General features: G+C 32.4%; 2 protein-coding genes across 2 annotated transcripts; both read left to right on the top strand.

The window, feature by feature from the left end:
- Window positions 1-1,607: 1,607 nt before the first annotated feature.
- On the top strand, window positions 1,608-10,120 carry LOC146896890 (uncharacterized). The gene is made up of 15 exons (XM_085736295.1): window positions 1,608-2,741; window positions 3,350-3,405; window positions 4,097-4,155; window positions 4,280-4,351; window positions 4,487-4,567; window positions 4,721-4,828; window positions 5,159-5,221; window positions 5,623-5,703; window positions 6,440-6,505; window positions 6,596-6,751; window positions 7,232-7,309; window positions 7,432-7,470; window positions 8,314-8,396; window positions 9,152-9,224; window positions 9,707-10,120. The coding sequence occupies exons 1-15, from the start codon at window positions 2,257-2,259 to the stop codon at window positions 9,890-9,892; spliced, it is 1,686 nt and encodes a 561-aa protein (XP_085592421.1). The 5' UTR covers window positions 1,608-2,256; the 3' UTR covers window positions 9,893-10,120.
- A 594-nt stretch (window positions 10,121-10,714) lies between these two features.
- Window positions 10,715-16,900, top strand: LOC146896889 (mitochondrial-processing peptidase subunit alpha-like). Its single transcript, XM_085736297.1, has 13 exons — window positions 10,715-10,862; window positions 11,959-12,201; window positions 12,331-12,627; window positions 14,401-14,568; window positions 14,702-14,869; window positions 14,992-15,072; window positions 15,145-15,211; window positions 15,606-15,703; window positions 15,787-15,859; window positions 15,944-16,014; window positions 16,113-16,162; window positions 16,279-16,391; window positions 16,491-16,900. The coding sequence occupies exons 1-13, from the start codon at window positions 10,821-10,823 to the stop codon at window positions 16,541-16,543; spliced, it is 1,524 nt and encodes a 507-aa protein (XP_085592423.1). The 5' UTR covers window positions 10,715-10,820; the 3' UTR covers window positions 16,544-16,900.
- Window positions 16,901-21,356: the final 4,456 nt, after the last annotated feature.

Raw genomic sequence — 21,356 nt, 5'->3', positions numbered from 1 at the left:
GTCTTTCTCTATCATAAAATTATATTAAAATTATTGTGATTTTCTTCAATCATTGAGTCCCAATATGTATCCAAGAGGAATGCTAGCTATACTCATTTTTCAACACTCTCTCTAATACTCACTCTCTTATTGGGTGGAATTAATGTATGTCTCACTACTTCGTGTTGGTTCTATTTTCAAAGTGTTGATCCACAGTGATTTAAACCAATAAAAGAGTGAGTATTAGAGAGAGTGTTCAAAAGAAAGTGTTACTAGCATTACTCATGTATCCATTGGCACAGGTAGTTTAATTATGAGAAGTCAAATATGAAGATATTCTATATATTGTTTTACAAAAATAAATTTCAATCCTAAGAATTTATTTCAATCAATTAGAACATCGCGGTTGATTGATAGATTCGAACCAATCAACATACAATTTTGCAGAACATGGTGAATTAGATAAGATGAAAGAGTTTATGAGAATTGATATAATAAGGTGAGGTACATATGTGACTTTTTAATCTTAACGATTTATTTTTGATCTAATGGTTGATGATCATTCTCATATAAAATAGTCATTCTCATAATATACATCCTCTATGAATTTTATGTTTTTGGTTGAACAAATTTACAAAGGTTATTAGTTAATCCTAATCTGAAAGGTTCTTTTTTAATCTGCAATTCGTAAGAATTCTTCTGTGTGTTTTTTTTTTAATTACAAATCGTAAGAATTCTATGAGATTGGCAATGCTTCCATGATAGATCAATTAGGTGGAACCTCCTTGAGAGAGATTGACGTTGATGATGATGGTGGTGGATTAGAGAAGATGAAAGATTCACATATTGATTGAGTATGGAAAGAAGAAGATGAAAAGGGAAATGAGTTTATGAGAATTGATGTAATAAGGTGAGGTACATATGTGACTTTCTAATCTCAACCATTTATTTTTGATCTAATGGTTTATCGGGACCTAATTGATAGAGAGTGGTTAACTTTGACGACCAATTTGACAATTTAACAGAGTATAAGACCTTTAATTTTGAAATACTTATAATCTCATAGACCTTTTTTAGATTATCTTACAAAATGGGAGACTAATTTGATGGCTTATTCTTGAAAGTTCATATATGTTTGGATGCTTCTCTTTATCATCAATCACCTCTTTTTTAGAAGTTTTTCTTTTATTGTTTCTCAACCAAATATGTTGACTCGATGAAGTAATGTTTTGTCAAAATTTATTTAATTCTCGGTAAAACTTTAAATTACTATCTTTTTCCTAGAAATCGAAATATTAACACACCAAAAAAAAGTTGTTATGTATGAAAAACAAATCTCACCCAACTCGATTAAAATTACTCTTCCCCCTCCCCACAAAAACATGTTTGAAACATTTTTTATTGAGTAAACCATCAAATTGATCTTTGTCTTTGTAATTCACTCTCAAACTAGTCTCGGACCATACTAATACCTCAAAATAATATTTGTCTTTGTCAAACATTTTTCAATTTGGTCCCTCTATCATTATCCATTAACTAATATTGTTAATTATGATGACATGGCACATTTACTGCCACGTTGACAATGACGTTGGACACTTATGATTGGTCTTGACTAGTCGATGGTCAAGTTTTCCTCTTTTCTTCCTCCATTTTACTCTTCTACGTTCTTCTGCATTGTCACCCAATCTTTTTTTTTTTTCAATTCTTTTCCTCACTAATCTTAATTTTATTTTCTCATCCTTTACGTTTGTTTTCTAAATCCTAAATTTTTAAACTTCTCTAAAGAAGAACCCTAAATCCCTAAATTTCCCAAACCTAAAGTGTTTCTTAAAAAAAAAAAATGATGGTGAGTGGAATTTGATCAAGAATAGTATGAATTGAAAGTGTTTTGAGGTTTTAGGCGGATGAATGTTGTCCAGTTGTTGTTCATTCTTGAAGGGACCATTCTAATAGAAATTGAAAAACGACAAAGACTAATTTGGTACAAAGTGGATAAAGTTATTGGCTATTTTGACGTAATGATCAAACTAAAAGAGTTAAGGTGCCACGATAGCATTAACCGTGTTAGTTAACAGATGGACCAAATTCATAAACATTTGACGAAGGCATCAATTATTTTGAGAAATTAACATAGTCATGGGAGTAAATTATAAAGACGGGGATCAATTTAGTGGTTTAGTGTTTTTTATTCAATGTTCCATAAACTATAACCTTTGTGCTATGTCTTCATAGTCATCATTCATACATACGAACACAAACCATAACATAACACAAATGTTTTCGTTTTCTGCCTCTCGTTTCCCTTCAACACAATCATTGTCACTCCATAACCCATCACCAACAACAAACGCAGCTTTCCACACCAACCCACCACACCAAAACGCTTCATCTTCTACCAACAACAACAAAGCTGAAAACTTTCTCAAACAAAACGCTAATAGCAGAGTAAACCCAATTGAGGGTAATGATGAAGGTGTTGTATTTGGAAGAAAGAAGAAAAAGGGTAAGGAAAAAGTTTACTGGGTTTGTAGCAATTGTGGGTATAGTACTGGACAATGGTGGGGTGTTTGTAGATCGTGTAGTGTTTCTGGTACTATGAAAGAGTTTCATGAAGTGAAAAGTAGTGAAAAGGTTAGTGGGTTTTCAGTTTTGGAAGATGGGTTGGGGTCTTGGCTTCCGGAGAAGAGTGGTGAGTTGCGTCCTTTGAGATTGTCTGAGGTTAATAGGGGAGTTGATCATTTGCATTGGAGAATTCGTTTGTAAGTTTGGTTTTTTTGTATTTGTTTATACTATATCTCTTTTCCTGGTTTAGTTTGGTAGTTTATTTACATGATTGCTTATAGAATAATTGAATTTTATGACTCATATTCACTGATAAGTAGCCCGCTATGAATCACATACATGAACACCAGACATGACACAGACATGTCGACATTGGTAATAGTTTGAAAAGGGACATAACTGAATGTAATCACAAGTGTCGCCGTGTCGGTGTCCTGTTGGCATCGGACACTGGCACTGACATGTGTAGGGTAGCCAGTCACTGGAGTGTCTGCCCTTTGAGCCTTACTCATTCGTTTGTTAGGCTATGACAAAGAGGGTTGGGGAGTGGAGGGCGGAGCCCTTTGCTGGACGGTTCAGGAATGTAGTATTTAGTCATAGTTTTATCCTACTATGTAAGTATTGCATAATAGAAAACTATAGCAGCCAGTGTGCTTTCAGAGACGTAGGAACAATTGACCGAAATACGTGATCAATCTTGTTTTGTCTGTTTTAGAACATTGGTGTTTTAGAGCATCTTCCGAACTTCTAGTCTGAGTAGATATGTGCCTTTATTTTTATACTGTTTACTTGGCTTTGATTTCAGGTCTGGTCCTTTTGGAAATGAAGTTTCTAGAGTGCTGGGTGGTGGTCTTGTACCAGGTTTAATCCATTTTCTTATCTATATTAATATGCCAGAAACCAAATTCATTGAGGTCTTTTTGTTTTTGTTTTTTGCTTTTTGTTTCTTTGTATGATTGATTTTGCAACTCAAAAGTTATCAGATGCACGATGCAGTGTAGGGGCCTAAGCCTAACAACATAATCTCTTGATTTGGGTTTTTTTTCCCACTATTTTTTAGTTATCTATTATTTGACACATACCCTCTAATCTATTTCCATCAAATGTGGTTCTTCTATTGTTGCTTATATATTTATACAAAGAAATTGGCTTGACCATGTTTGATTTGTATATTACTTTTGGCGCTTTAAGTGATGGGTACAATATTTCTTGTGCTTTTTTCCCACGATCCTAATATTTTAAAGATTTAATTCATATACATTGTCAATCTAAATTTTTTACATTGTCGATAAATCGTAATTGTCATATCCTTGAAAACATTTGACTTTAATCATAACTACTTTTAAAGTCCCATGTATGATTGGTAGTGATTTGTTGACCATGTAAAAAAAATTACACTGACGATATGCCAAAATTAAACTCATTTTAATGCTCGTATAAATGCTTCCCTGTACGCATTATCATGTCTTTCTTAATTTCAGTTCACTAATACACGCACTACAAAGTGTATTGGGTGTTAATGGTAACTTTATTTATAATTTTTGGTTTGAAGGTTCATTGACTTTAGTTGGCGGGGATCCTGGTGTTGGGAAGAGTACTCTGTTGTTGCAGGTATGTATTATTTACTTATTTTGTATGGTAAAACTGTGTATAAAAGTTAGATGATCAACTTTCTCTTGTGGACATGGTCATCCCCATTAATACTTGCTTTATTTGTAAACATTTGAGTTGTAAGATTGCTGCCATACTCGCCGAAGGCCACAAAGATGGTGAAGCATCTCCAGTTGTGTATGTCTCTGGTGAAGAGGTTTGCATTTATTGAATCTTCGAGTGTTTTTAATATATGAAATTTATTAAATTTATGTGTTTTGAGCCTGTTATTTTATATACTTTGATGTAGCTTGCATTTATGTCAATGTGTTTTATCTCTTTCATGTGTCAGAGTGTAGAGCAAATTGGTAACAGAGCAGACCGCCTAACAATTGGATCAGATATTTATTTATATTCAAGTAATGATATTGAGGTTCTGGCATTTTTCTACATTATTACTTCTTTTACATGAATTTTATTGATTTATATTTATTATTACCATCAAAAGGTTGGTTTGACTTAAATTCTTAACTGAGTTTAGTAGAAAATATTACTGAAGTCTAAATAATTGTTTTTCTTGTGTCAGGACATATTGAAGAAAGTTCAGTATCTCACACCTCGGGCTCTAGTTGTTGATTCTGTACAGACTGTTTATTTGAAAGGAATAATGGGGAGTCCTGGAGGGATTATGCAGGTAGGAGAGGGAATCTTTCATGTTCAATTTCTATATTGATTTGCATCATCCTAATAATGATCATAGCCAGATGAAGTTTTTAATCTAAGTTAAAACTTTTAACTTAAAAGCATTCACAATGTAGCAGTCTTCTGTTGCTTTAAATTATTTAATTTGTTGATTTAGTTTACTATCTCGTGTACAACTTACTGTTCATAGTTGAAGTCATGAATAAAATAGGTTCAGTTGCCTCCTCTACCGAATCTGTCAAAAATGCATAAGCTATACCTTTTCTATGGTGAAAAGAAATGTTGGTTCCATGGTTTCTGACATGTAATAGGTGTGAAACAGGTTAAGGAATGTACTTCAGCTTTACTGCGATTTGCAAAGACAACAAACATCCCAGTTCTATTGGTGAGCATACATATGTCTGTCAATTTCATGAATGTACCCTTTTTTATGGATTTAATGAATTGTACCTAAGTGGTTGATCTTTTACCAATATATGAACTATCGTATATTTCATTGTATGTACTTTTTTAAGGAAGACAATCCTGCAATTATTTTCATTTTTCCGTCTCATTGTTTATTTAGTCTCCCTAATCAATCAACACCTATTGACATTTACTGTTATTGTAAATGTTGGAAACCTTTCCTATTCTATTCTATGAGCTTAATACAGCAAAACTTGTATGTATTATTTAATAAATGATTGGTGTTACTTGTATGCATTTAATTTATGGATTACCTACGTGTATTTATGTTTAAATGGCCTTCACATTCTTGACCACAATTTGTTTTTTTCTTTATTTCAGATTGGACATGTGACAAAATCTGGAGACATAGCAGGACCTCGTGTTTTGGAGCATATCGTTGATGTTGTTTTGTATATGGAAGTTCGTACCTTCTTACATCTTTCTTTCTAGTTGGTAAAGCTGATTTGTGCTTATCGTTACATTTTCTATTGTCTACTACATAGCATGCATTTTGGACTTTTGGTATCCTTAACCCCTTATATATAATACAATGGCTCTTACATCAAGTGCATATCATATAATTGAGTGTTCACGAGAGGAAGAGAACTATTGCCAATTTTTAAAAGAGAATGGATGGGCTCATTTTGACATTTGCAAATTTTACTTGCTTTCCTGGGAACTTAATAGTACTACTAATATTGCCCACAATTTATTTTCATAGTAAACTTTGTTTTTTAATCTTGCTTTTGTATCTTAATATGTCAACATGCATGAGTATTAGAAGCCACATTTAGAGAATAAGAACAAAAGTCACAACACATTGTAACGATGAAGATGGCATGTTGGGCAATAATAATGATATTAAATTAGAGAAGTGCTCAATTCTTCTCATTGATCTAAATAAGCATTAAAGAAATTTGGTTTTAAAAAATTTCATGCTTTTGGTTCACTGTAATTTCATTTTTTACATTAAAAAATTTGGTTTGATTGCAGGACATTGTTCTTCCCATTCCATTTTCAAAATTAGTTTTGCAATGTCTTTTAAATTAAAATCTGGAAGTTTTGTTTGCAACATGTTGCATTTATTTTTCACTTATACTTGACTTTTTGAGTTCACCGCATTTTCTCTGTGCTGATTTTTAACATTAATGCTCAGGGCGAGAAGTACACTTCCCATCGTATGCTTCGAGCTGTGAAAAATCGATTTGGATCCACTGATGAGGTATGCCACAATTAACTATACCATGGATCTACTATTGTGATCTAGGGAAATTTAATGTTTGATTTGTGTTTTCGTTGATTATGTGGTCAGCTTGGAGTGTTTGAGATGTCACATTCGGGACTTCAGGCTGTTTCGAATGCCAGTGAAATGTTTCTTAGTGAACAAGACCTAGATTCAGATGTTTTAGCTGGACTCGCTGTAGCTGTAATAATGGATGGATCCCGAACATTTCTTATTGAAATTCAGGTAATTTTTCTTCTCTACTTTTGTTGTATTTCAGTATTTGAAAATGTCAAGCCTAGTATGGGTTTCCTGCTATACTGGAAAGTTCTTTTACGAGAGACATCACTATCGCCTTGTTATCGATACTATATTGATCATGATAGTTTGCAAGTTGCAAGGCATTCCAAGAAAATAATGATTTCTTAGAGTGCACCGGGCTTAGTGATTGCCAATTAACACACTGTTTAGTGTCTGTACTTTGGATCAACTAGTAAGCATCACGATTCGCCATGAACTACACTGTTTTTTTAATCAAAAAATATAAATTAAAAGAAAACATTTCAGAGATGATTTTTGAGCACACTAATGCAACATTATCAGCAGCCGTCTGACTTTTTCTACTATGTCATCCTTAATGCAACATTATCAGCAGCCGTCTGACTTTTTCTACTATGTCATCCTTCAGAAGAATTATTTAGGCTAATTTTGAACTGTACCTGGTAGGCGCTTTGTCTCTCTGGCTCAACAGGATCAAGGCAATTTAATGGTATCCAAGCAAATAGAGCCGATATGATCATATCTGTGAGTTATTGTCAAAGATTGCATTAACATTCTTATCCCTGCTTTCATACCATATTTCATATCAGCTAAAATGAATTGTGTGAAGTTGTTCATTGATCATCTTTCTGTCCCTTGAACTATAGGTTCTTATCAAGCAAGCAGGACTTCGTCTCCAAGAACATGTAAGATGTTTTATAAATTTGATTTATCCTTTTTGGTTTGTTATTTTTGTCTTTCTACTCAAAGTTTGTGAATGGATTTCGTGTTTCATTTTACCGTTATACGTACATTCTGTCAATATTGAAATATTTAGAGAATTAAATTCCCCGAATAAATAGATAAAGTTGGAAATATAACTAAGGAAAATTAATGTCAAATAACAACAATATCAACAAGTTTGCACATCTTTTCTCTAGAAAAGTTATCTGGACAATCATTTAGTTGTCCAACAACGTATTTATATATTGTGTAGATACGATTTTGTTTTTTATTAGTTTTTTCTCTTTCCTCGAGTCAAATCAATAGTTATAAATGATGTATTTTTATACGGTTGTCAAATACGTTGTCAAGTTTTGGTTGTTCAAATAACATTTCTCTCTTTTCTCTTATTCCGTTCAATTATCTCAAACAGCATAAAAGAATAACATGAAAATTCAATGATCCAAGTGCCAAATTCACCCTATTCTGTGGGGAGAAGGTGTGATTTGTGTGCCCTTCCCCCATCTATCCTTTTGAGAATTTAGAAATGCAGTAATGTGGATAATTTCAGTGAATTCTACTGATAATGAATTAATAATATTCACATCTGGCTCCTCTCATTGATATCGGCCGTTTGAAAATTACCGGCAAAACTTCATGTGAATTAACTTCTCATTTTAAAAAGCTTTTTAATCTCTTCGAGTTATTGTTTAAATAGTTATGAAGTCCATCGCATGTTCGGTGCTTATAATTAAACCAGCAAATATTTTTTTCATGTTGATATTTGTACTGATTATATTCTACTTTCTTGTGCCTTTGTTGAACAGGCTGTGTTTTTAAACGTTGTTAGTGGATTGACAGTGACCGAAACTGCAGGAGATCTTGCAATAGCAGCTGCAATTTGCAGCAGGTTTGTGCTAAAAGTTCTTTTCAAATGATGTAAAATATTGCTGTCCTGATTTGGTGAATGTCTCATGAGGATTGGGAAGGGGGTTGGAAGTAGGCTGGGTCTAATAAAGCTTTTACGAAACAGGCTTAGCCTGTTCTAAAAACTCAAGACCTAAGTTTGGTATGTTACTAGTTGAATACTATTTTAGGCTTGATCTGATGATCTTTTTGAAATCTTGATATGGTCTGTTAGTCTGTTGAAAGGCCCGTCATCTGACCTATATCAAAGTAAGCTAAATGACTAATAGGTCAATGAGGACAAAATTTATGGATGATAAGTGTGAGTATACTAGCTTTATTACTGCTGAGCTGTCCTTTGCCAGCTCATTGCCAGCATAAGAGTTAGTTTGAACTTAGAAGGGCTGTCACATCAGCAGCCTGAGTAGTGTGTCTCGCAATACACACGAGTTAGTTTAGAGAAACTGCCACACCAGCTTAAACTGATTGTAACTCTCTGAAGTTGGTTATCAGTGGGTGTAGGATAAACACCACTGTTGGTGCAAAATTGGCATGTATATAAACAAGCGTACCTTGATCTCTTTGATTAAGATTTTCACAATGTCAAATACAAGAAAATTCATATTGTTTTCTATGAATTTTCACCCTAATAATAAGAACTTTAAAGTTGGTTACTAGTACATGAATTTATAGACTCAAATTTGTTAAAGGTGAATCTTCAATTTATTACTAACCCTGTTGTCTTTTCCTTTTTTCCAGTTGCTTGGAGCTCCCGATTCCAAATGACATTGCATTCATAGGTGAAATTGGTCTTGGTGGCGAGCTTCGCATGGTAATCATGTTCTTCATAATTTTAATGTTTCAATTATGATATTCATTATTTAAAGGCCAATTTAGAGTATCCAGTAGTATAAGAGTGTACCAACTCCAAATAAAGTATTGATGCTTTTAATCATTAAAAGTTTTGCATCATGTACCTAGGTATGAAAACTTTCTATTTAAGATAACTCACTTTTCTGTTGGATTTGATGCCTGGTGTGTCTTTATGTCATTTTCAGATTTCTAATTACTGGTTATGCTGTCATGATGTATTGATATTGCAATATTGAACTATGTTGTCGGATTTGATTATTTAGTGTCGTTCTAAAAACAAAAAGACTAGCCGAGATTTTGGCTGCTTCATCTTCAGATTTTAAAATAACTACTTAGAATTTAATTGAAGCAAGAAGCCTCCGGTCTATATAAGTCATGATTTAACTTGACTATTGTTTTGTTTCTCGCTAATGTTGCATTCTTATTAATGTGATGATACAGGTTACTAGAATGGAAAAAAGGGTACACACAGTGGCGAAATTGGGATACAGAATGTGTATAGTACCAAAGGCAGCTGAAAAAGTTTTGGGAACTGAAGGTTTAGAAAATATCAAAGTTGTTGGTTGCAGGAATCTGAAAGATGTTATCAACACTATATTTCCTAGTGTGATGAGAAGAAGCAAGTAAATTGTCACACTAGGGTGTTTGTGTTGTGGACCGGAGATACCTTTTTAAATTTTTAAATGTGTTATTTAAAATATGATTCATTATGATTAATATGCACGTAGTGTTTCTTCTTTTTGGTGTGAAGAAACTTGTATATAGGTTACATATCGTTAGATACATACTGGTATGATTTTCCTTTTTATGGACAAAACTTGTATGGTTTTATTTTATTGAAGATGTGTTATCCAATTTCTCTTTTTCCAGAATCTCTCTTATAATCTGCACATTCTCTCTACGATGCTGTATATGGAAGAATCATGAGAAACAAAATAAATTTAGTTGGTTCATTTATTAAATTTTGAAATGGTGAAATCAACAATCAACATGGTCTTGGGAAATTGGTAACATAACTAAAATAAATTGAGTTTGACTCCAAGAGTTGTCTATTTGATAGGTAGACTAATCTTGGGTGAAAATTATTAAATGTATTGTTGTCGATTTAAGGATTAGTCTCATAGTTAATCCAAAAGGTCTAAGTAGTGTAATATTTTGAGATGTCTAATGGAAGTTAAAGACACACCGATTATATTTTTCAAATAAACATTTGTCGCTATTGGTCCAAAATCAAAAAATCTTCAAAGTACAGGGTTGAAATCTAAACAAATTTTTTTACAGGGGGTAAACCAAAAATCGCTAGGGGGTAAACATATTTTGATAAATGAATATTTTGATTATTTTTAGCCAAATTAAACATGGGCCTTGTCCGGGTTAACCGGCCCAAGTTTCTGGTTTTTTTTAATAAAATAAAAAAGAAATAAATTGACCATTTCTAAAAGAAAAAGTGCTTCTCTCTTATGTGACCCTGCTTCATAGAATCACCATTGGTTTCTCGGCAGACACACACACAAATCTTTGATTCTGATTTAGGGTTTCATTTTCTTCACTCGTCATGTATAGAGCTACAGCTTCTTCACTCAAACGCCATCTCAAGGTCCTTTCTCAAATCCCAACCCTTTTTATTCATGTTTAAGATCAGTGAAGTTTTTTTTGTTTTTTTATTTTTATTTTTTTGAAACTGACCCAGATAACAAAATTTGATTCTTCTGTGAAAAAATTTTACTTTTATTGGTTTTGTGGGGATTAGTTTGATGGGTAGGTTTGGACTTAGGTTATTGTATTAGAGCTGTTATTATTATTATTATTATTATTATTATTATTATTATTATTATTAATCATGTTTAGGACCATAAATTTTATTCTTTTTATATTTTTGGAACAGACCCAGATAACAAAATTTGTGTTTGCTAGGAAAAAAAATGTTTTTCTAGCGATTTTCTGGGGAATAGTTTGGTGGGTGGGTTAGGACTTTGAAATTTTATTGATTATTTTTGTTCATGTTGTGGATTGTTTTTTCTATTTATTCCTTTTAGCTTTTGTTTTACTCATGTTGTGGTGAATTCTGCTACTTCAGATTGAAGGTGTGTTTTGGTGTACATTGACACATGTGGTTACATTCAAATATTTATGTTTAGTTCCACTTATAGAAAGGGCTAAAATTGATTCAGGAGGTGTAGACTTAATTCCGACATTTTGGTTGCTTTTGGGTAGAATTGATTTTGCATCCAAAATTTATTCTACTTGAATCTAGGATTTGTAGCTTTTAATTCTAGAATTGATTGTTACATACAAATGTATAGTTCAACTTGCTTTTACATGAATGCGTCCAAACACAAATCTACATTTAACTCAGTTTTAGTCAAAATCAATTCACTCAAAATCAATTCTTGTCACCAAAGAACCAAACATACACTTTACCAAATTATTATCAGTGTCAATGCTTCATAGGATGTTTTTATGATGTGCAATGTTTGATTCATGGTGTGGTGAATGCTACTGCTTGATATGTTGTACTGATACTTCAGATTGAAAAAATGCACGTCATGTGTCAATGTTATTTCCATGTTTGTGTCAATGTCTGAAACTAACTAATGTGGTTACGTTCAAATATTTTTTACTTCCATGTTTGAGTCAATGTTTCATGGGATGTTTGTATCATGTTGTGTAATGAATGAATGTGTCTTATTTAGGGCCGTGTTGTTGGCAACTTGGGAGCAACTAGATTTGCAACTTCGAGTGCTATTGCTGCAAAGGTTTCCTCTGGTGGTTTGTTTAGCTGGCTTACTGGGGAGCGCTCTAGTTCACTTCCCCCTCTTGATACACCACTTAGTTCTGTTGTTCTTCCTGATACCCTACCAGATTATATTGAACCAAGCAAGACCAAGATCACAACTCTTTCCAATGGACTCAAAATAGCATCAGAGACTTCGTCGGTATGTGTATGTTTCTAGTATTCTGTGTTGATATATGTTCAGTCAAAAATGCTACTGTTAAGATTGAATGAGGTTGACTTTTTTGGGTAGCATATTATTGATTTGTCTTTTATTCTGATTTTTTATTAGAACCCTGCAGCCTCAATTGGGTTATATCTTGATTGTGGTTCTATCTATGAGACGCCAGTGACAAGCGGGGCTTCACACTTGCTGGAGAGAATGGCTTTCAAGAGCACGGTTAACCGTAGTCACTTTCGTATTGTAAGGGAAATAGAAGCAATTGGTGGTAATATAGGAGCATCGGCCTCTCGAGAACAAATGGGTTACACATTTGATGCTTTAAAGACCTATGTTCCACAAATGATTGAATTACTGGTTGACTGTGTAAGGAACCCGGCCTTCTTGGACTGGGAGGTCAATGAAGAGGTATTTATAATATGTTATTCTCTTTTCTCGTGGTCTGGCATTTAACTTTTATGTTTTAAAGCTCATGCATCATTTTCTGCAGCAAATGATAATATAGGCTCCATCAACTTATATAATGCTTTGTTGCCAGTTGAAACTTTAGGAAATGAAACACTAGAAGTTTTTTTAATATAGGATATTCCTTTCTTATATACAAGTAAGTAAATAAGTAAATGAATGGTAGACAAAGCTATTCCTTATTTTCTTTAGTTACATCTTGTTAACTTCTAAGTTCCAGCGGCACCAACTCATGCTAAGGTAGTGTTTGGCCCAGCTTTTTTTCAACTTCTTTGACCTTAAAAGTAGAAGGAGGGCCAAACACCATTTATGAAAAGCTCTAAAAAAAATAAGCAGCTTAATTTTATAGAAGAAAATAGAGCCAAAAGGAGATTTAGAAAAAGTTGAAAAAACCAGCTTTACGCAAGGGCTTCTAACTTATGACCGCATTCGAATCCTGCTATGGATATATCATGCTATTTGTTTTTAATATTTTTTAATTGAAACTCAATCAATAGAGAACTCCTGTAAAAGAACATAGTCAGGCTACCATTCTTTTAATATTTTTTATTTGAAGCTATCATTCTTTTAGGGTATTTTTTAGCAAAGTGAGGCTACCCATTAATTCCTTGTTAATTATCATTGTGAATACTACTTGTAAAATAAAATTATAATTTGTAAATACTAAATACTAAATATTATCTGGCTAATTTATTTATGAAATAAGAAAATCAATACAAATATTAAAAAAAAAGAAATTAGCCACATATTTGGCTTAGGCCCTCAATTGTAAAAAAAGAAAGGACTTTTCCTATCTATTTTCTCATGCGCCCTATTATATTTTTTATTCATGTGGGTGAAGGAAATGACTACTCGTTTGAGTTTTTTTAACCAAGTTTGAGTTTTTATTTTTAAATATTTATTGATTCTGTGTATTTGTATGAAAGGAAGCATGAGAACATATTTAAATGAATAATTTTAAATTAAAATTGAGCTACAATTTTGTATTTGCCTCAAAGAAATATATCTTTATGTATTTATATAAAAATATAACAAATTCAGTAGCTACAATGATTTTAAATTAAATAAAAAATTCATAAAAATAATTATATCAAATGACTTTAGATTTTAAAGCAATTTTTAAGATAAAAACTACCAAACAACTTTAACTTTAATTTTAAAGCTCTTATATTTAACTTTATAGGTAAAGTAGCTTTTAGACCTGAAATAAGCTGGGCCAAACACAACCTAAGTTACATCTTGGTGACTTTAAGCTTTGAGCGCCTTTCGTGTACTGAGAAGCTGGTACAAACCTAGGCACCACAATAACAGAAAAGCTAGCCATTCTGGTGTAAGAGCTCAAGGCCATATAAACCAAATATCAAATCATGTACTGCCAATTTTTGGTCTCAACTCCCCTATTAATCAATTACTAACAAACCAACTAGGCCCTAGCTCAGCAACTCCGATACTCACTCCGTTGGAAAACATTGATAGCAATTGATATGATGAACCTCGGGGAAACTGCTAACTGAGCTGCAAAGACTACCTGTTGTGGTTCTATAGCCCAAGAACCTCATGATAACATCCTATATTTTCCAGCGTGAAGTTCAAGTCCCATACGTTGCTATTGAGCTTGTGACAAAAGCATACTATCCCATTTGAAAGTATAGTATTTTTTTGTTGATAGCTGTTATGACATTCCTTCCGAACCTGTTGAACCATCTGTATTTGCAGCTTCGAAAGGTGAAAGCAGAGCTAGGAGAACTCAAAAACAATCCACAGGGTTTGCTTTTGGAAGCAATTCACTCTGCTGGATATTCTGGTGCATTGGCTTATCCCCTTTTGGCTCCTGAAGAAGCACTGAACACACTAGATGGCCCCAGTTTAGAGGATTTTGTTGCTGTAAGATCTGTTATCCTTTCTGATACTGCATGAATATTACTGGTATCATTTAATGTCAAACTTAAATTTATTCTTTGTGCTTTTTTCTCACAATCTATTTGAGAATCTAATTTTTATAGGTGTGAAAAACCAGGAAAATTACACGGCTCCTAGAATGGTACTTGCTGCATCTGGTGTAGATCATGAAGAGCTTCTATCTGTTGCTGAGCCACTTCTCGCTGACCTACCAAGTGTTCCCCGTTCCGAAGAACCAAAATCTACCTATGTTGGTGGTGATTTCCGTCGCCACGGTGAAGAAGGGGTGCGTTTCAATTTTTACATAACGCCATTTATATTATCTTGTATCTCATTCTTTTTAAATTTATCCCATTACAAAAAAAAAAAAATGCTGTTATTTACCTGCTAAAATATATTGCAAGGCAGGCTACACATGTTGCTATTGCTTTTGAAGTTCCTGGTGGCTGGCAAAAGGAGAAAGATGCTATAGTTTTGACTGTTCTACAGGTATTCATCTTGTGTCTGATTTTCTGATTTCAAGTAATAATTGAATGCAAGTAATAATTTTGAGTCATGTAGATGCTTATGGGAGGAGGTGGTTCATTCTCAGCTGGGGGCCCCGGTAAAGGGATGCACTCAAGACTATGTAAGTTTTGCCTATGTCTTCTTTGTACAGTTTAGTTTGGTCCATGATCTTTGACGTTATGTTTTATATTTGTATTTCCTTTTTTTTTCTCATTCCTGGGTTTATTTGCAATGACTTTTACCGTAATAGGCTAGGACTTCCTAGTTATTGAATTTGTTGGTTTTTTCCCTCATGGGTTGGGTCTTGCCCCCTATGTTTTTGTACTCTTGCTGTTTTTCTCTCTCTCACACACACACATATATATAATGTGCTGGCAAATGATTGTTGTTAATAGTAGTGCCAATTGAGTTGGTATCGCTTCCTCTATTATGATGCTTTATTTTCTCTTATAAAATCATCTTCAATATATCTTCTCTAATACTTTGACTTGTTTTGAATGAACAATTGAATCCAGTTCTTCGCGTGTTGAATGAATATCAGCAGATTCAATCCTTTTCTGCATTCAACAGTATCTTCAACAATACAGGATTATTCGGCATTTATGCGAGCACTGTAAGGAAACCTTTTTGCAGTTTCTGGGCTTTCTCAGTTACATGGATAATACGGTTGACACGTTTTCTAATTTGTGGATGTAGAGTCCTGATTTTGTACCAAAAGCTGTAGAATTAGCAGCCAAAGAACTTATAGCAATTGCAACGCCTGAAAAAGGTTTTATTTTGCTCCCCTTTTGTTTCCGTAGTATATTAATTTGATTTCAGCCAGATTATATTAAACTAACACTTTCAATTACAGTTCCGCTGGTACAGCTTGAACGTGCCAAGAAATCCACAAAAACTGCAGTTCTTATGAATCTCGAATCTAGAGTATGCTCTCACCTTTAACTCATAAAATATTACCACGTAGTCTTATTTAACTTGTTTCATTATGGCTCTTATAAACTACTAATAATCATATTTTTCAGATGATTGCCTCAGAAGATATAGGAAGGCAGATTTTGACTTACGGAGAAAGGTAAAACTATCTGTTCACAGCTTAAAAGTGATTAGTTGTTTCAATAATTATTCCTTTGAAGTGTTGAATGGAAATGTAATTATTTGTTAATGGAAGAATTGGTGATCCATTTTCAGGAAGCCTGTGGAAGAGTTCCTGAAGGCTGTAGATGAAATCACTTTGGATGATATCACTAAAATATCTCAAAGGATTATTTCCTCACCTTTGACTATGGCATCATATGGAGATGGTAATTGATTTTAGTGTTACCCTTTCATAAGTATTTCATTACTTTTACTAATACCTAATCTTATTGATGATTAACGTGAGATCGTTTTTCTTGTGACAGTTATAAATGTGCCGAGTTATGAAAATGTGAGCCGAATGTTCCATGATAAATGAACAATATGACAGTGTTTTCTGGATCACATACATGCATACTTCAAATTTTCAAGAGAAATGCTGAAAATAAATCCAGAGAAATTTTTGTGCGGATAAGAGGAACCATTATTAAGGTTCCATGGTTGTCTTATGAGTACGCCAATATTTGTTTGTTGATGAGTGAATTTTCTCTCATTTCTTTGCTTATCAGAGCGTATAAGCGATTAACTAATCTGTTTTTGACAATCTCGCTTTTACTAATCAGTAGCCCGTGTAATAATCGGGATTCAATTTTTGAAAATTTCTGATGTCGTCGAATGATTGTACGCGAGTGTTAAAGTACATAATGCTATTCAACAATTGCACTTGTTTGAAGAATTTTGTTTTGTTCATTTAAATGTTTGAATTAATCAATAATCAAATAATCATCAATAATTGATTTAGAAATGTTGTAGCTATTTCCTTTTTTCAATACAGTGACTACTATAATAAAGAAATTTACCTTGTTTCCAATTGTGTATTAAACTCACTTGACAGCAAAATAATTGACTTTTTTTTCATTATATTTAAGATCTGTTAGCGTAGCAGAAACAAATTAATTTAAGAAGTGAACTATCGAACCAAATTTTGTTCAGTCTTATGGTACTTTTTTCTAATAATCTTTTGGTACGTTGAATACTTGAATCAGTTTTGATTTATTTCAAACATGTTTATATCTATTTTAAATGGGGTAGTTTAGTAGGTTTGATCCACGGGTGAATTATTTGACAATAATGGCCATGCAAGCTCTTTTTATTTTATTTTTCCTAAAGTGATAAATACCATATGAAATCCACACACGACACAACCTTAAAGATATGAGTAGTGATATATGTACAACTATATGCGACAACTTTGATGACAACTTTCATTTCTTCTCTTCTCATTGGTCTAAAACAATAGAGAGAGAGAGAGAAAAAAAAAAAGAAAGAGAGAGAATAAGAATATAATGTAAGTATGAGAGAGAAAGTTGTCAACAAGTTGTAATAAAGTGGTTGTAAAAATATCATTTCTCTAAAGATATATATCCGAGTCAAATCAACCAAACAACCTTATAGATACATCCAACTCAAAACTAAACTTTTGTTTGATTAATGTCAATTAGTGTTTGGATGAAGAATGTACACTTAGTTTGAAACTAGAAAGAAAGATCAATATTGAATGTGTTTAATGAGGGTGGACCACTTGTGTGAGGCTATGAATGATACAACAAGGTGGATATTTTTTTTGGTTTGTTAATGGAGTAACAAATATCACCTGATAATCCATACACACAAAAGAGATAGTTAAGGTTCGAACCTTGGTAATCATGTAAAATGTTTAGTATAATAACATTGACACTATTAATTGACCTAAGTCTTACGGATCAAACTTGGATATTTTTAAATGGTAGAAGTTCGTCTCTTAAGACAAACAACTAACAACGAGTATGTTTCTTTCATCATTGCAATGATAAAAAAATACTTCTTCCCATTATAAGTGTCTCATTTTTAATATTTATCTTTTTTATATTAATTTTTATTTTAAAATATCAATAAAGCATTAAATATTTTGTCCATTGATATAATTTTATTTATTGTATTTCAATTTTCAACCTAAACTTATTTTATCATCAAATAAACACAATTAATCATCATAAAAATCATGCACTTTTGGCTTAATAGATGCTTTGTCCCTTAACTTATTTTTGAATTTCATTTTGGTCCCTTAACTTTAAACTGTCTCAATTTGGTCCCTTAAGTATCTCTCCGTTTACCAAAGTGGTCCCTTCCGTTAGTTTTCCGTTATGTTTAATAAAAAAAGTTAAATGAGGGACACGTGTCATTTTGTCATTTGTTGACAACTTTTTTTTTCAAAAAAAAAATTTCTCAACAAATGACAAAATGACACGTGTCCCTCATTTAACTTTTTTGATTAAACATAACGGGAGGGACCACTTTGGTAAACGGGGAGATACTTAAGGGACCAAATTGAGACAGTTTAAAGTTAAGGGACCAAAATGAAATTCAAAAATAAGTTAAGGGACCAAAGTATGTATTAAGCCCAATTTAAATAATACACTTATAATAAGCAAAAGGAGACAATAGATTTTTCTTCTTCAAAAAAAAATATAGATTTTTATTTGGCTTGAAGGAAGCATTAAAGTTAGAGATTAGAAGAAAAAAAAAATCGACAGAGCTACTATATAGGGGGAATTAGTCACTTTAGTCCCTGAATGGGAGAGGATTCGTCACTTTAGTCCCTGAATGAAGAGAAATTGCAAAACAGTCCCTGCATGATTAATTTCAGGGACTAAAGTGACTAACGGAGTCTACATTCAGGGACTAAATTGACTAACGAAGTTTGCATTCAGGGACTAAATTACCTAACAAAGTCTACATTCAGGGACTATTTTGCAATTTATCTGCATTCAGGGACTAACGTGACGAATCCCTTCTGATTCAGGGACTAAAGTGACTAATTTCCCACTATATAGTGAGCAAATAATATCAACCACTTGTAAACAAGAGAAAAGGTTGAATAATTCAACTAGTTAAAACTAAGGGATAAAAAGTTGGAAGTCTTGTATTTAAATCCGGACTCTGAGTAAATATTAATCTAACAACTAACATTTATTATTAAAAGATTGATAAACAAATCAAATCATTGATGTTATATAAGCATGAATTACAAATTATGTGTGCTTATAATATCAACTGTTTTTTCTCATATTACTAAGAAAGAAGTCGAAAATCCTTTTCAAAAAAAAGAAAGAAGTCAAATCCAGAAATAAACTGCTCTAAAGACTTTTTTTTTGGTGGTGTTACAAAGTAACAAAGCAAAAAGAAACAAAAAAAAAGGAAAAAAACTAAACACTACATAGCTAGTTTATCTCTCAGAAGGAGAGATAAACTGCTCTAAAGACTGATTTAGTGCAAATTCATTTTATTGATAAGAAAAAAAGCTGAAAAATTGAACCAAATCAAACCCACCAATTTTTTATTGGTTCTCTATCCAAAACGTGAACCAACATGTTGTATAAGACTGTTACTTTTTGTAATATATGTGTTTCTCATGCGATTTATTCGGATTTTAAAATCTTAAATATTTCAACGTGTTTTTGAAGGTTTCTATTGAGTGTTTATTCGTTCGAATTTTATAATCTAAACTACATAAGGCGCTCGAAAAGCTCATAAGATAGAATAAGAAGCGGTCCTTGTATAATTATTACCCATGCATAACACATGGGCTCTACATGGGATCCATATAAATATTGACCACAAAAAAAGTTTAATTTATCTTTGGAAGTCTTGAAATATTGAATCCCTCGTGTTAATTGAGCCGATTTCTACTTTTCATTACAAAATTATTTTCAAGGAATTTATTTTGTAGGACCAAATATATACATTAAAGATTTCAGGGACAATATAATAAATAAATCGTACATCAACTTTTTCCTCAATGTCTTATTACCAGCTCACACACTGTCCTAATATTCACATTTCACAGTTTGTTGGACCCAAACTAAAGATATTATTGAGTAAAAAAAAAAAACTAAAGACATTTTCTACTTAAAAAACAAAACCCTCCACAACAATATACAATTAAGTTGAAAAGGTTTCAGGTAGCTAGAATCATTAATATGAATGAAGATATTACTCCTTCTATTTGTTGTTAGTTGCTACACTAGTTGGGTAGGGTACTTCAAATGGTTTAAGATAAGGATCAAAAGATTTTGAGGTCCTATTTTCAAACTCAAACAAATAAGTAAATAAATATTAATTTAACAGACTAATTATTACTATTTGTCATAAAAAAAATTAAAAAAAAACACTAACGTTAGAGGAAGACGAAGATGGATTTCATATATTTTGAGGTTTTAGATTTTAATTAAGAGGAAGAAGATGAAGATATGGATTTTGAAGATAAAGAGAAATAACTTTAATAATTTATTTTTTAAAGAAACCAATTTTTTATTTTATTTAGTTATTAAAATCTTTTTACTGATTTTGCCTTCTCATATGAAAATCTTAACATTTTTTTAACATAGTTTGATAGAAGTTAAAATAAAAGACCACGACCTTGAATAAAAAAGATCTACGACGTTCACCTTTCGAGATTTAAACAACCTACTTAAATTATTGTAGGCTTAGCTCAGTTGGTAGGAACAATGCATAATATATGCAAGGTTGGGGGTTCAAACCCCAACAAAAAAAATTCCTACTTATAAAGAAGAAGAAAAAAATTAAAGGATCAGTTAAAAAGACCACAAATATAATTTTGTCTATTTCTAAATATTAGAGTTTCAACTTTTTTTTGATAAAAAACAAAAAAGTGGTTTGTCTTTTAAGGCAGTGGGTAGAATGATAATTATGATATATTTTTTCTGGACAATATCGGTACAATCATTTTTTTTGGGAAATGTTAACTTGTTTGCTCAAGGCACAAGTTAATGATTTAAATATAAAAAAAACTTATTGGAATGTGTGCATTGCATTCAATATTTAACTTTTTAATCATTTAAATGCACAAAATTTTAGAGAATGTTTCTTTTTTTAGGTTTCTTAACATGTGCCCTAAGGGCAGGGACGGACCCAGAAATTTTCCGTTGTGTGGGCCACATATAATATTTTAGTCTTTAAAGCATGAGTGTATGCTTGTATTTTTAAGAAATGTACATCATATTGTTCTATGTGGGTTTTCATGTCATAATTTTTGAATGATTTTCTCACTTTCAATGCCAGTAAAACTATAAAATATCTCGGGTGCAATTGGTAGGAACAATGCGATATACAAGGGTTGGGGTTTGAACCCT

Source organism: Medicago sativa, chromosome 8, assembly GCF_051527215.1.
Source record: "Medicago sativa cultivar Bolivia chromosome 8, Bolivia_mono, whole genome shotgun sequence".
In the NCBI taxonomy this organism is placed as follows: domain Eukaryota; kingdom Viridiplantae; phylum Streptophyta; class Magnoliopsida; order Fabales; family Fabaceae; genus Medicago; species Medicago sativa.
Note: the sequence above shows the minus strand (reverse complement) of the source record. Positions and strands in the feature narration are given on the sequence as shown.